The 13,544-nt window shown below is 35.1% G+C and overlaps 1 protein-coding gene across 2 annotated transcripts in view; it reads left to right on the top strand.

Moving 5' to 3' along the window:
• The window catches only part of sema3d (sema domain, immunoglobulin domain (Ig), short basic domain, secreted, (semaphorin) 3D), a 197,243-nt gene that overhangs the window by 120,782 nt on the left and 62,917 nt on the right, over window positions 1-13,544 (top strand). For both annotated transcript variants that reach the window (XM_039761472.1, XM_039761471.1), the window contains exons 7-8: window positions 4,382-4,513; window positions 8,187-8,329. In XM_039761472.1, coding sequence (XP_039617406.1) covers window positions 4,382-4,513; window positions 8,187-8,329 — 275 coding nt within the window. The remainder of the gene's footprint in view (window positions 1-4,381; window positions 4,514-8,186; window positions 8,330-13,544) is intronic.

Genomic DNA, 13,544 nt, shown 5'->3' with positions numbered 1-13,544 from the left:
TAAAATGATACTCAAAGTGACTCTGAAGGTCTCACTTTAAGATCTGACACTGCTTGAGGAAAGTCAAGTCTTTTAGTAGAGAATACTTTAGGATAGTTCATGTTCATTTGTCTGTCTGTCAGTAAAACAAATACTAATTACATTGGCCATTCTTCATTATGGCACCCTGCTCTGTGTCAGTGCTATTGTCACTTCCATGAAGAACATAGTCACTCAGTGATTGATGTATTTATAAATGCTTCTAACAAAAGCTGGCTGAAGAAATGTTATGTTACCAATAAGCAGGTATTTATGTCTTACTGAAAGGTTCTTTGTTAAATCCTTTACCTGAAAACAACAAAAAAAAAAAAAATGGAAACAGACACAATTAGTAGATTTGTATTTTTTTTACTAATCTCCTATTGGGTTATACAGTGTAGTGCACAAGTTTATTCCTTTGTAAACAGAAGTGGCATTTTGTCAGACTCAAAAACAGTCACACTAGGACAGTGACTAAGTGTCCATAGATTCAGATGAAAGTTGAGTAATTGTTCACTTAACCACTTAAATATATATAAAAAATTGTTCAAAAATGTAATATCGTTATTTATAATATTATACAGTAACTAAAAGTAACTTTTTCATACATCAAACTTATTTTTATGGAAACATAAAAATACCAAAGTTTTAAAGTTCATTTTTTGTTCTTATAAACTCCTTTTTAACAAATAATTCCAAAAATTGCAAATTGTGGTAACACAACAGATTAGTGGTTAGCAGTGGCCTATGTGGAGTTTCCTTAAACATCCCAGAGGTGTCCATATTTGCCTAACTGTTACAGTATGTCTAAATTGGCCTGGGATGTGTGGATGTACCGTGTGATGGACTGCAGCCCAATACAAGGCAAGCTCCAGCCTTGCAATTAATTTGTTTGGGTTTAGCATTGGCTCTCGATGACCCTAAACCATATAAGAGGGTTTGAAACTAAAAAAGATTCAAACTTATAAATTGCATAACACTTAAATTGCCAAAAACCTAATTGAAATTAACATATGTAGTTAATAAAATATACACAAGACAATAAGCTTCAACTTGACCAACTAAATATCATTCTTTTAGTAGATTACAGATGCTACAGATATTGCTTATGATTCTAGAGCATACATAAAAATACATTTTAAAACATAAAACATTCAGTAGTACCATGCTAAAGAATAAATCAGTTTGTAAATGAGCTCTCACAGTTTCTTTTAATCATATAAATGGTCTATATTTACCCCCCCTTGTCACATTGCATATGTCAATCCTGTAGTTTAATTCATAATTGTAGCGCATGGTTAACATATCAATTCATAACAATTTCAGTCACCAAAATCTGTAAAAAAAATGAGGGATAGCTACTGTTTGTTGTATACTATATGTACCTGTGATTCTTAGTTACCGAATAATACATTTTTGATGGTGTGCAGTTCTTTTTTATTTCTACTGTATGAAACAGTTTCCTTGGAAGATGTGGTCAGTAGTGGAGTATCATGCATATACAATGTGAATATTCACATAGAATATGTCAGAATAATAGTTACCAACTATTACTAATGCCTCATAGCGCTTGAAACCTCGGTACATTTTCTAGCCTTGTCACCTCTGTGTGGAGACTGAATGATCTCCCACTGTTGACTTTATCCCAGTACTCTGACTTCATTTCACATACCAAAGATGTGATGCTAAGCGTATTGGTAATTCTAAAATGAACTTAAATGAAATTGAGATTATTTTACAAATCAGGAGGCACAAAAGTGTTGTTTTGTCAAGAGTTGCATACCAGAGCCTTGGTGCAGCAAGAATACTGGCATTAGCAAATATCTAATGGGTTTATATAAAGTGAGGAGCGACAAGCATTCTGGAATTTTGGCAATTGCAGGTTTAAAGATTGATAGCAAAGTATTGAAACTACATCTGTGTCAGACAGAAAGCAAAAGTACTTAAGCCATTTGTGGGGCAGTGTGATTATTAAGTTTAGCGTGTGTGAGGAAACTGGCAGATGCATTTGGAACCTGTCTGAATCTGTTGATTCTTTATGTGACTGTTCGATGAAGACCACACTCTGACTTTAAGTGTGCCACATTTTTTGGAACATCTTATGAGAACAAATTGAGCCTGTTTGGAGAGTAATATGTAGATGAAATAGATCACTATAAGCATATTTGTTTATGTTTATAGAATATTCACAACATATGGAGCTAAAGCTATGGCCAATTGAATAATTGCTTATTATAATAATGATTTAGAAATTGTTTTGGTACAGACTTGCATGCATGTTTATATTGTAGTTGTTCACTGTTTTTTGTAAAAGTTGATAGGAGACTATAAGTCTATAAGTATGGATGCCACTATTACCACCTTTTGATTTCTGTGAGCAGCTTTGTCTTTTTGATACTTTTGTATTATGCACATGGTGACATCTAGCCACCAGGACATATCAACACAACAAGAGAAGGGACAGAAATCTAGTAGTTTTATTGGAAAGATGTGGCTCAAACAAAAAAGAGGGACATCTGAAAAAAAACACCTCCCACAACAATATACAGTGATAAAAATGTTAATAAAAATACAGTCTTTATTAGCAAAATAAATAAATTGTTCCAGAAGGAAGAAAAAACAAAAAAGGGAGTAAATCAAAGTCAAAAATAAATAAAACTGAAAGAGCAAAACCTGCTGCTCCCCTGTTTCTGTCAAATAGATTTCAAATTGCTGTCTATCTGGTGAGGTAGCATGACCCTTTGCCCAACACAGTACCACCTCAAAGACCTCGATCTTTCATCTTCAGCTGTTTCTGACATGTCTGTTCTTCCCAGCAGTTGGGTGTTCACCGATTGTTCCTTCAACTCAGTACTCAAATAAATGGTAGCATGAAGAAAGGTTTAAATACCCTCACTTCAGGACAAGTTCCAATATTCATTCGCTGCAGTTTCTTCAGAGATACAAGGCTAGAACTTCCTTTTTTTCCGGAGCTTTCTATTGATCTTCAAGAGCCAGCTATCCATGAAAGAAAAACCCTAGCTACCAGCATGATATGGGGAAGAGCACATGCTCATATTTTGGAACATGTGCCCTCCATTGACCAGGAGGTGTTTCCACCACTGGTGTTTGCTTCTTGGTCTTATTCTCTTTGTAAGTAACTGGGTTGTCTGCCCTTAAGTGGTGTCACCCAGGGCACATAGCACAGACACAGGGCAACGAGTGTGATAGGCAGATGGCCAAAAATACATTTATTACTCTTTAGTGGTATAGTAATTTTACACTCAGAATCTGAAAGTTGGAAGGAAAGTTGGGGTAAGACTTCAATGGCATGGGGGCAGAGATGTCTGATTAACTTGGAAGACAGAGACTGGGATCTAAGCTGGTTAATGCTTTGGTGGTGGGCACCCCATGTGTAACAAAGGAATGAAAACCAGTTTTTAAACAGGTCTGACAGGACATAAAGATGTGCTTTGTCATTTGTTTCAGTTGATTTTGTTTATCTCTGATGTATGATCTTTCTTTCTTTCTTTCTTTCTTTCTTTCTTTCTTTCTTTCTTTCTTTCTTTCAGATAATCATACTTGCAACATTCTTGTGTGTAAATGCTATTAACCCAGTACAATTGCTTACAGTATCCTCTTCTCTTATATTTGAAGCCCTGTATACATAATGTGATCATTTTGAAGACACCCTGTATATACAGCATAAATAAATATGTTTGTGTGCGTGTCTCTCTTTATGTTCCTTTTTTTGTATTTGTATAATCAATATTATTTATGTAATAATGTATTAAAGTTAAATATTCATCAATTTTGTTTTGCTAAATATCACAGTTCTTTTTGAATACCTGCCACATAAAGCCTAGCATGTCTTTTAAACATCCTGCAAAGGTTTCCTATGACAAAGAGCTGACAGACTAGAGCCAGTATGATTGAGTATGCATATCCTAAATCAAAAGGTTTCTCCAGAGTTTGTGTTGCTGAGGATGAGTGAGACTTGCTCAAGCAAGACCTTCAGTGATTAAGGTCACAATTCCTGTTGGGTTTATTTCAGTGCAATATTATCTTTTTGTTTCTGATGTTTTCAGCACAGAGGATTTCAGGCTGAAACCGATTTATGTTTGAGCAGCTACAATAGCTGAAATACCAAGGAAGCTTAAAATTGAAAAAAGGGTTGCTCAGGGTTAATCTGTGACATGGATAACCAAACTAATTAAGTACTCTTCACCAGGTTACAACTGTTTTTCACACAAGATTAAAAAACTGTTGTTTTATTCTTATTGAGCAGAATATTGCATGTTTTTTTCAATTGAACTCAGGGAGGGCTGAATCATTATTAATGTTAGCACTTACTTGAATAACTGCTTTGTTTTTTATATTTTAGATGAGTTTCTTTACGCTGGAACAGCATTTGACTTCTTAGGCAAGGATTCTGCATTCACCCGCTCTCTAGGAAGTCAGCAGCAGCAGCAACATTATATTAAAACTGATGTTTCTGAACATAACTGGATAAATGGTAAGAAGAAAGTCTGCCTGATGTTATTTAGACAACAAAAGTCCATTTGTCAACACTTGATGAATTGTTAACACTTCATATATGATGACCATTAATCAGCACACAGTATAGTTCACGTTAAACTGCATTATGATTTGTACTGCTCCATAAAGGCATGCAGTTGTCATTATGTACAATGTAACAGAAAGACAGGGACATGATGAAGAAGAAGAAGAAAAAGTGTCATTTTCATTTGGTCAGAACTAAAGTTAAAATTATGGAGGGTATTGTACAGTAGATTCAAAAAGTGTGATTTAATTTTAAACAGATACATTTGACATTTTGCTCATTAATCTACATTCAGTAGCTCATAATGCAAAAATGAAAGAATGTTACCAAAATGGTTTGAAAATATATAAAAAATAAAAAAACTGAAATCACTCATTCATATAAGTATTGAGGTCCTTAAATTAGTATTCTGTAGAAGCATCTTTGTCAGTAATTACTGTTTTGAGTCTTCTGAATGCTGTATAGCTATGGATGTGGCTATGACTAATGGATTGTTAGCCTCAAGGCTGCTGGTTTACATCTTACCTCTAACTTAGTGATTCTTAAACTATGGGCCAATGACATTTTTGTGACTGTTTGCCACATAATGGTGTAATAAAATGAACAGCGTTCATACAAGTACAAATTCTTGGGTGAATAATATACGGCCTCTATTTGGCAAACTGTTTACTGCTGTATTACATGATCCGCAAATGCAGCCTGTAAACAACACAGTAAACTTTTGTTTCTTTGGTATGAAAATATGATAACTATTCCCTGTGACCTCACATCCCTACTCACAATGTGTAAAACAATCAAACTGAGATGACTGACAAACATGGACATGTATAAGAAAGGGTGAGAGAATTGAAAGGGACGATGGTGGTAGTTTGAAATGCTGAAATAAAAATAATGAGTGCAGCACAAGGATGTGTTATGAGTGACTAGTCAATAGGGTGGAGGTATTTATAATGTTATAGTAGTGTTATATGCTAAGTGCAGTTTCAGTGGCCATGGACAGTTGGTCAGAGAACTGGTCAGAGCCTCATCTCTTGTTCACACTTCTAATATACATTGAATGTGTATCTACCTCTGTAACTGAGGTGCAGAGATTTTGTATCAAATTCATGATTTATCAGCAAGGGAGAATTCCATCTTGTAATATTTTTTTTAAATAATTTGATAAATTTCAATTTGCCAGTAGTGTGAAGGATGTATTTCTTGGACCATTGAAGACTGTGGGAACACCAGAAAAAAGGGTGAGACAGGCTGAAGAGTGCAGACTTCTGCATTCAGCACATGGTCAGTCAGTATCACTAAACATTTCACATTGCACTATTCACCAAATTCTTTGCATATATTTATCCTATCACTTGTATACAATGAAAATAGTGCACAAATGTTGAAGGAATAATTTAGCTACATGACTCTGTCTGCTGAATTTTTAAATAAAAACCAGTATATGAAGAACAATCTGCAGATTACTTTAGAACATCATATTCTCATGCTGCTCTCCTTATAAAGAATTTATTTTTCCCAGCTTTACTAAAGCTTACACTAAGCATTTACACTGGCAGTGATACACTTAAGGAATTTATTTCATGTTGAATTTTAATTATTGTTTTATTAACAAAATGTTTGCTTTCTACTTTTTTTGAGTAATATTCACATGAGAAATATGCTTAAATAGTAACTAAAACATTTTACTCTATTGTTTTTGTAACATTATTATTATTATTATTATTATTATTATATGGCCTTTGTTATTTTTTATTTATGGCTCTACTGTTAATATAGCTAGAATCCTCTTCTTGGGTCCCAGTATGGCACTGATGTTCTTGTTTGGGTTAGCAAATTAATAAGTTTAAGAACCCAAGTTCTAATCCATTGAGTGATCTTGATGAAGGGCTGCTGCTATAAAATGATTAAATTTGAGCTTGTGGCAACAAAGTTTACTTTTTGAAATCTTCTTCTGCTTTCAGCTGCTCCCATTAGGGGTTGCCACAGCGGATCATCTTCTTCCATATCTTTCTGTCCTCTGCATCTTGTTCTGTTACACCCATCACCTGCATGTCCTCTCTCACCACATCCATTAACCTTCGCTCTTTTCCTCTTCCCTGGCAGCTCTATCCTTAGCATCCTTCTCCCAATATACCCAGCATCTCTCCTCTGCACAGATCCAAGCCAACACAATCTCGCCACTCTGACTTTGTCTCCCAACCGTCCAACTTGAGCTGACCCTCTGATGTACTCATTCCTAAAATCCTATCCATCCTTGTCACACCCAAGGCAAATCTTAGCATCTTTAACTCTGCCACCTCCAACTCTGTCTCCTGATTTCTGGTCAGTGCCACCGTCTCCAAACCATATAACATAGCTGGTCTCACTACCATCCTGTAGACCTTCCCTTTCACTCTTGCTGATAACTGTCTGTCACAAATCACTCCTGACACTCTTCTTCACCCATTCCACCCTGCCTGTACTCTCTTTTTCACCTCTCTTCCACAGTCCCCATTACTCTGTACTGTTGATCCCAAGTATTTAAACTCATCCACCTTCGCCAATTCTACTCTTTGCATCCTCAGTCCGTATATTGATTTGGCAAAATTTTAAACCGGATGCCCTTCCTGACATAACCCTCCCCATTTATCTGGGCTTGGGATCGACACGAAGAAACACACTGGTTTGTGCATCCAGCCTTAATTACACTTTGCCAAATGTGGTCTTAGAAATAGCTATGTTTATTCTTAGTGTTTTGTTTATTTTAGATATTTTTTTTCACAATTTAAATTTAATGTTAAATCCTTTAAGATATTGAAGTTTAAGAATTAAAGTTTTATCCTTTTTCATTCACCACAACTTATAATTATTTTATTGATTAAGGACTTTGATTCTGACATCAGTTAATAAGAGGCCGCCATAGGTTATTTTTAAATTGTGTGACAAAGAGCCAGACATCACATTTTATTCATAGTATATAGTTTATATGGGCACAATATAAGAAAGCAGTTCCTTCTGATTGTTTGAATGACGTATGTGTATTGAGATTTCAGTGTTAAGATTTTTATGTTGATCATTAATCACTGAAATGAATATTATTAAACAAGAATGAAATAATGTATTATTCTACTGCAGGAATTGCATTAAAAACTGAAAAAAAAAACACTAAAGTATTGAATTTTAGTAAACCTGAGATATATGAACTGTGAATCATTCTCTTCTGGGACTTGAACCTTTAAAATCACACATTCTAGCCCTTGTAGGGAGTAAAAAATTAGCATCTTAATTTGGAAATAGATGGGATTCTCCTTGACTGCTGTTTTTACATTTCCTGTTAATTGCAACACTTGTAGACTATCTAATAGTAAAAATCTACTACTGTCATAGAAAATTGTGATCTCAAACTGCATCAGATATGGCTGAGAGGCTAAGACAGGCCAATTCAACTCCCATTTCTAACTCACTGTGAGGCAATGAACATGTCACCTAAATTGCCTTTAAATAAAAACATTTAGATAATTTGAACGTGACTCTTTATTTAAAGGTGCCCAAGATGATTTCATCTATAGAAAGGTTGTATTGTATTGTAATTTAAAGAAAATAAAACTGTTGCCTTATTTTAAAATGTTTTATATTGTTTACACAGAGGCTAAATTTATTGAGGCATATTCAATACCAGACACATACAATCCAGATGATGATAAAATCTACTTCTTTTTTCGGGAAGCCAGCAAAGATGATGGTACAACTGACAAGACTGTTTATTCAAGAGTGGGTCGAGTATGCAAGGTAAGTTTATACTTGTATTGTATCATTAAAAGGGAGCAAAACGGACATGTTGCACACCTCAGCTTTTCACAGATTCATTTTCAGTAATGTAATAACTGATATATATCTGAGTATACGAGGGGCTGTCCTGGAAAAAATGTTAATTATACTACATAAATTAGTAGTGTATTGCATCATATATATAATCTTGTGAGTATAATTTAGCAGATCTGATTAATGTATTCATTTGACACTGAGAAGAGGATATGAATAGATCTAAAGTCTATCCAAGGAGAAATTGATTTATCCCTATATTAGGATTAACAGGTGTGGAATACAGATGGATAGATGGACACTTATTTACAATAGCCAAATTATATGGGAATCTCAAATTGCACAACCCACAGTGATATCTGCTTACAGGCTTTCAATGTTTATACAAATGTGCACTGTCTCAAACAAAAATACTCAGAAGCCAAATTACTTTCAGATGCATAGTTACTGAGTACAGGTTGAACTTAAAAATATATCAGGTACAAACATTAAGTTAAAACACAGGAAAACATTTTTTAAAAATTCAGATCAAATTCTTGGAGAATTTCATAGTTATAACTTGCAGGCATCATTCCCAGATGTGAGAAGAGCCTGGACTCAGTTTAATTTTATTACATATAATATTTGCCAGGAAAAACTTTAATGTTCTGGATTTTTTCTGCAGTATAGTAAAATCATTGTATGCTTCTGGCATTTAAGTTTCATCAGAATTGGGTATGTTTATATGAATAAAATTGTGTTTTTTGGTATAGTTACTTTTTTAAGTCAAACCTCTTCCAGACTTTGAGTCATGCTTTCTATTTTTGATTTAAAGAAAGTTCAGTTTTACTCTAATTTACTATTTGGGTTCCTTCCATCTTCTACACATTTACAAGTTTTATAATTTGTTAGCATTATTGGTCTGTCTAATATGATTTTTGATCTTATTTTATATCCCAGTCATATGTGTAAGTTATTTTTTCTTTTTATAATTAAATACAACAAAGCAATGGTTTTCCACTAGAGACACTGGGCACCCTTTGCATACTAAAAAAACAGTTATACAGAAATCACAATTTAACAGTTTTAGGTAATAAAATGTTGGCAGTGATTCAGATTCAGAAGCAGATTCCTCCTTTCTTCTAGCTTCTAGTCATAGTAAGTAACACCAGTGACACCATCTAGTCTAGTCTAGTAACACCAAGTTTATCACCCCAATAATTACCTCAATAATTTTCAAGTTCTTTATTCAAGTATGTTACCTTGTCTATGATAAATAAATCAGCTGCATTTTCCTTCAGTGTTAATGTTATGTTTATTATTGTTCACTTTCTAAATACTGTATACAAAACTGAATTTTGTGCTTATGATTTTATTGATTAGGTTAACTGTTAATCCACTTAGATCATTTTGAAAAACAATATCCAGCCCCAAAGGTTTTATCACATTTTGTTGACTTATGTTTTTAAATTGATATAAATTGACTTAATAATTTCCCTTAGTGATTTGTGTAGATTAAAACACTAAAATAAAATAATTTACATTTATATTTACATTTATTTGCTCGGCAGATGCTTTTATCTAAAGTGCTTTACAAAAGAGGTAGACATAATCGAGTAACATTAGGCTAGGGTCTGTTTATTTAGCAAGTGTAATAGGACCTGTTACAAAAGTTGTTGCCACAACTGAAAAGATGTAATAATGAATACATTTACAAGCATAGATTAACAATCGATAAAGCAATTTGACTTAATGTAACAAGTCGACCAACAATATGAAAGATCACAGAGCAAAGTTGTTTTTTTTTCAATTAATTAGACAGATATTCATAGAACAGATGGGTTTTCAAACACTTCTTAAAATACATTGAGGGAGTCAGCAGTTTGGACGAAGGTGGGCAGCTCATTCCACCAACTAGGAACTACACAGGAAAAGAGTCTGGACTGAGACTTGATATCATGCAGAGGATCACCATACATCACCAGGCACTGTCCACTGGCAGACCTGAGTGGGTGAGAAGGAGCATACCACTATATACCGGTGCTGACCCATTGACTACTCTTTAAGCAAGCATCAGGGATTTGAACTTAATATGTACTGCTACAGGGAGCCAATGTAGCAACCTAAACAGAGAGGAGTGATGTGTGCCTGTCTGAGCTGGTTAAATACAAGATGAGCCACTACATTCTGGACCATCTGCAGCAGGTACTCCTGCCAGAAGTGAGTTGCAGTAGTCCAGAAACGACAAGACCAAAGCCTGGACCAGAAGTTCTCTATCAGATAATGCATACTCTGTAAGATAAGGTCTGATCTTGTGGATATTGAACCTGCATGAATAAGAGACAGTATACATGTGTTCAGATTAAGATAGCTGCTCATCAATTACCACCACATGGTTGTGTACTGACTTGGCAGGTGTTAGCAACAGTGAACCATGCTGTACAGAGATGAGTAGTTGAACGGACCGGCTGGCCAGGATCACAAGAAGCTTGCTTTTTGCGAGGTTGAGCTGTAGATGGTGGTCCTTCATCCAGGATGAGATATCAGTAATAATTAAAGAGACTCTAGCTGAAACCATGTTGCCATCAGGAGGGAATGACAGGTATAGCTGTGTAAATTCAGCATAGCACTAATAAGAGCCTAGCGAGGTAGTGTACAGAGAGAGAAGTAGAGGAAGCAGCACAGATCCTTGGGGCAACCCTGTTTATATCTGATGTGCCTTTGACAACTCTTCTCGCCTGGACACACTGTAGGATCTGTCTGAGATGTGGGACTCAAACCATCTAGGAGCATTCTTAGTGATGCTAAGGTCAGAGAGAATGGGAAGAATGGCGTGGTTGACCGTGTCAAAGACAGAGGAGAGTTCTAGTAGGGACAGGACCAATGACACGTTGGTAGCTCTAGCAAATTATAGCTGGTCGACCAGTCAGTAGAGCCGTCGCAGTCAAGTGGTTCCTCTTAAAGCTGGACTGGTTGGTATCGAGCAATCCATTCTTAGCATTGATGTTCAGATTGGAAAAAAAAAACTAATTCAACGGTTTAAATTAAGTGGAATAATGATATCATTAAAAGTTTGTAATTGCATTTCTAAATTTTCCTCAAATCAAAATTTTTACTTTAAAGAATTACATTAGTTTTTAATAGACTGCAGTTTTGTGCAGTTACTAATTTACCTTTAAAGATACCTATAGAGGTAAATATCTTCTCCCTTGCTTAATAGTTAGATAAATTAACTTTTCCAATGTAATACATCAAGCCCCAGACATAAGACTCTTGAATTTAGAAAAGTGGAAATAAGAAGTAAAAGTGCTGTCAAGGCACTAACTTGTTAGTAACATTTTTAGATATATCATTTATATAAATTAACAAGTACAGCAGCAGCGCCGGCACTACTTCCTGCACAATTCAATTTTTATCCTTTGATAATTACACAATTCCTGTAACAGAGCCTACAGCTTTCATTGTTATAATCAGTTCTGAACCCTGGACCCCATCTATGTAATTTCATAACTAGCGTCTCATGGTAATCCTTCTATAATATGCTTCTCCAAGATAATTAACTCAAATTTGACCCTGAGTGTTCCTGATTGTGTCCACTGTCAAGGGCTGGTTATCATCTGGTGCCCAGAGCTGCAGTTTTAGCTACCCATGATCTTTAATTAAACTGGGCAAACAAACAAATGAACAGTCAACATTAGTAATATGAAATCTGTTTGGCTGAAACCATTTGTCTGTGTGCTAAACTTTTATTTTAAAATTCTTTCATTCTTCTTTCTCATGATTCACTTCACATTGACTGGTCAATATTTATCATGGCTGGTATTTATTTCCCAAGAAATAAATTACATTGATTGATCCTGGAAGAAATTACTGCCAAGCTAGTCCTGCCAGGCTAAGGACAAAGCTATTGCCCAGCAGGTGGCATTTCTAATAGGTGTGCTACTGTCCTGTGGTTGCGATCAGCAGGGAGAGAATCCTGAGGAAACAAGAAAAGAATTCTGGAGCAAACTAAGTAACAATCACCCAGGATGTTACTAGAAAGGCAACCCAGATCCTTGTAAAGATTCCTGATTCTCAAAGTAAGACCAAGAGGGGGACCCCAGAGTTGGCAACACCTCACAATTGCAGAGGTACCAGAAGGGAACACATAAGAGCCCTGTTTAGTCCAGTCAACTGAGGTGCTGCCTTGAAAGCTTGGCCTTTAAAAAAATACTTTTAGTATTACTTCATAACCATGGTGTTGCCATGGGAAGTTGTGTTCTGAAATTATGTGTTTTCTATATTTTTTTAAAAACATCTTTCCCTCACTAGTGGCTAATGGGACATTTGTTACAATGGACGTGACAGGTATTTGTTAAACTTCAAGTTTACTGACCATGTTTACTCAGTATACTCAATGAATATAACAAAGATTTCAAATGTAACATCATATGAGAGATATGAGAATACACGTCAGATATTTTCAGGTAGTAAGGCTGGAAAACTGTATGTTTTTATTAAAGAAGAAGTTAAGCATAGGACAACAAAGTAAGTATGTGATGTAACAATTTAAGTTCATTTAAGAACTTGCCTGGATTTTACTAAGGAAAACACATCAAGCATAATAACTTTAGAATTCCAATTTCTGTCAATGACAGTAAATAATGAAGCAGGTGAACAAAAATAAATAGATTCATTAAAATCAGCTAAGTCACAATGCTAGGCAGTATTTGTTGAGTGACGGTCAGCTGCAGACATATTACTACCTCACACAAAGGCATATAGTGTATGGTGAACTACAAGTGTGGTCCAATTATAACTGTAAAGCATAGCCAGGCACATTGGACTATGTATATTATAGTGATGTTTATGATGGATGATTTACTGCAAACCAAGACTTAAACTTTGTTTATTGTTTGCTGTGTTTATCGTGATGCCAGGGAGTGGTGACATGTTGCAGCTTCATGCAAGTAAATATTTTATTGTGTTCTGCACACATGACAATACTACTACTATTATTGCCATCACTACTACTACTGTAACAAATGAGGACTATTAAATAATAATAAAAAAATAAATAAATATTGTTCAGTTATTCACTTGGCATGAATTCCTGTTTTTTCAAAATAAGTCACTCAAGCAATACACCTGAAGTTGTACAGAACTGAACTTAAAGCTGCATTTCCGCAGCTACTGAGCATTAAGTTCAACCCTTTTCAGAACA

The sequence above is a fragment of the Polypterus senegalus genome, chromosome 8 (assembly GCF_016835505.1).
Source record: "Polypterus senegalus isolate Bchr_013 chromosome 8, ASM1683550v1, whole genome shotgun sequence".
NCBI classification, from domain to species: Eukaryota; Metazoa; Chordata; class Cladistia; order Polypteriformes; family Polypteridae; genus Polypterus; species Polypterus senegalus.
This window is presented reverse-complemented; position numbering and strand designations above follow the sequence as displayed.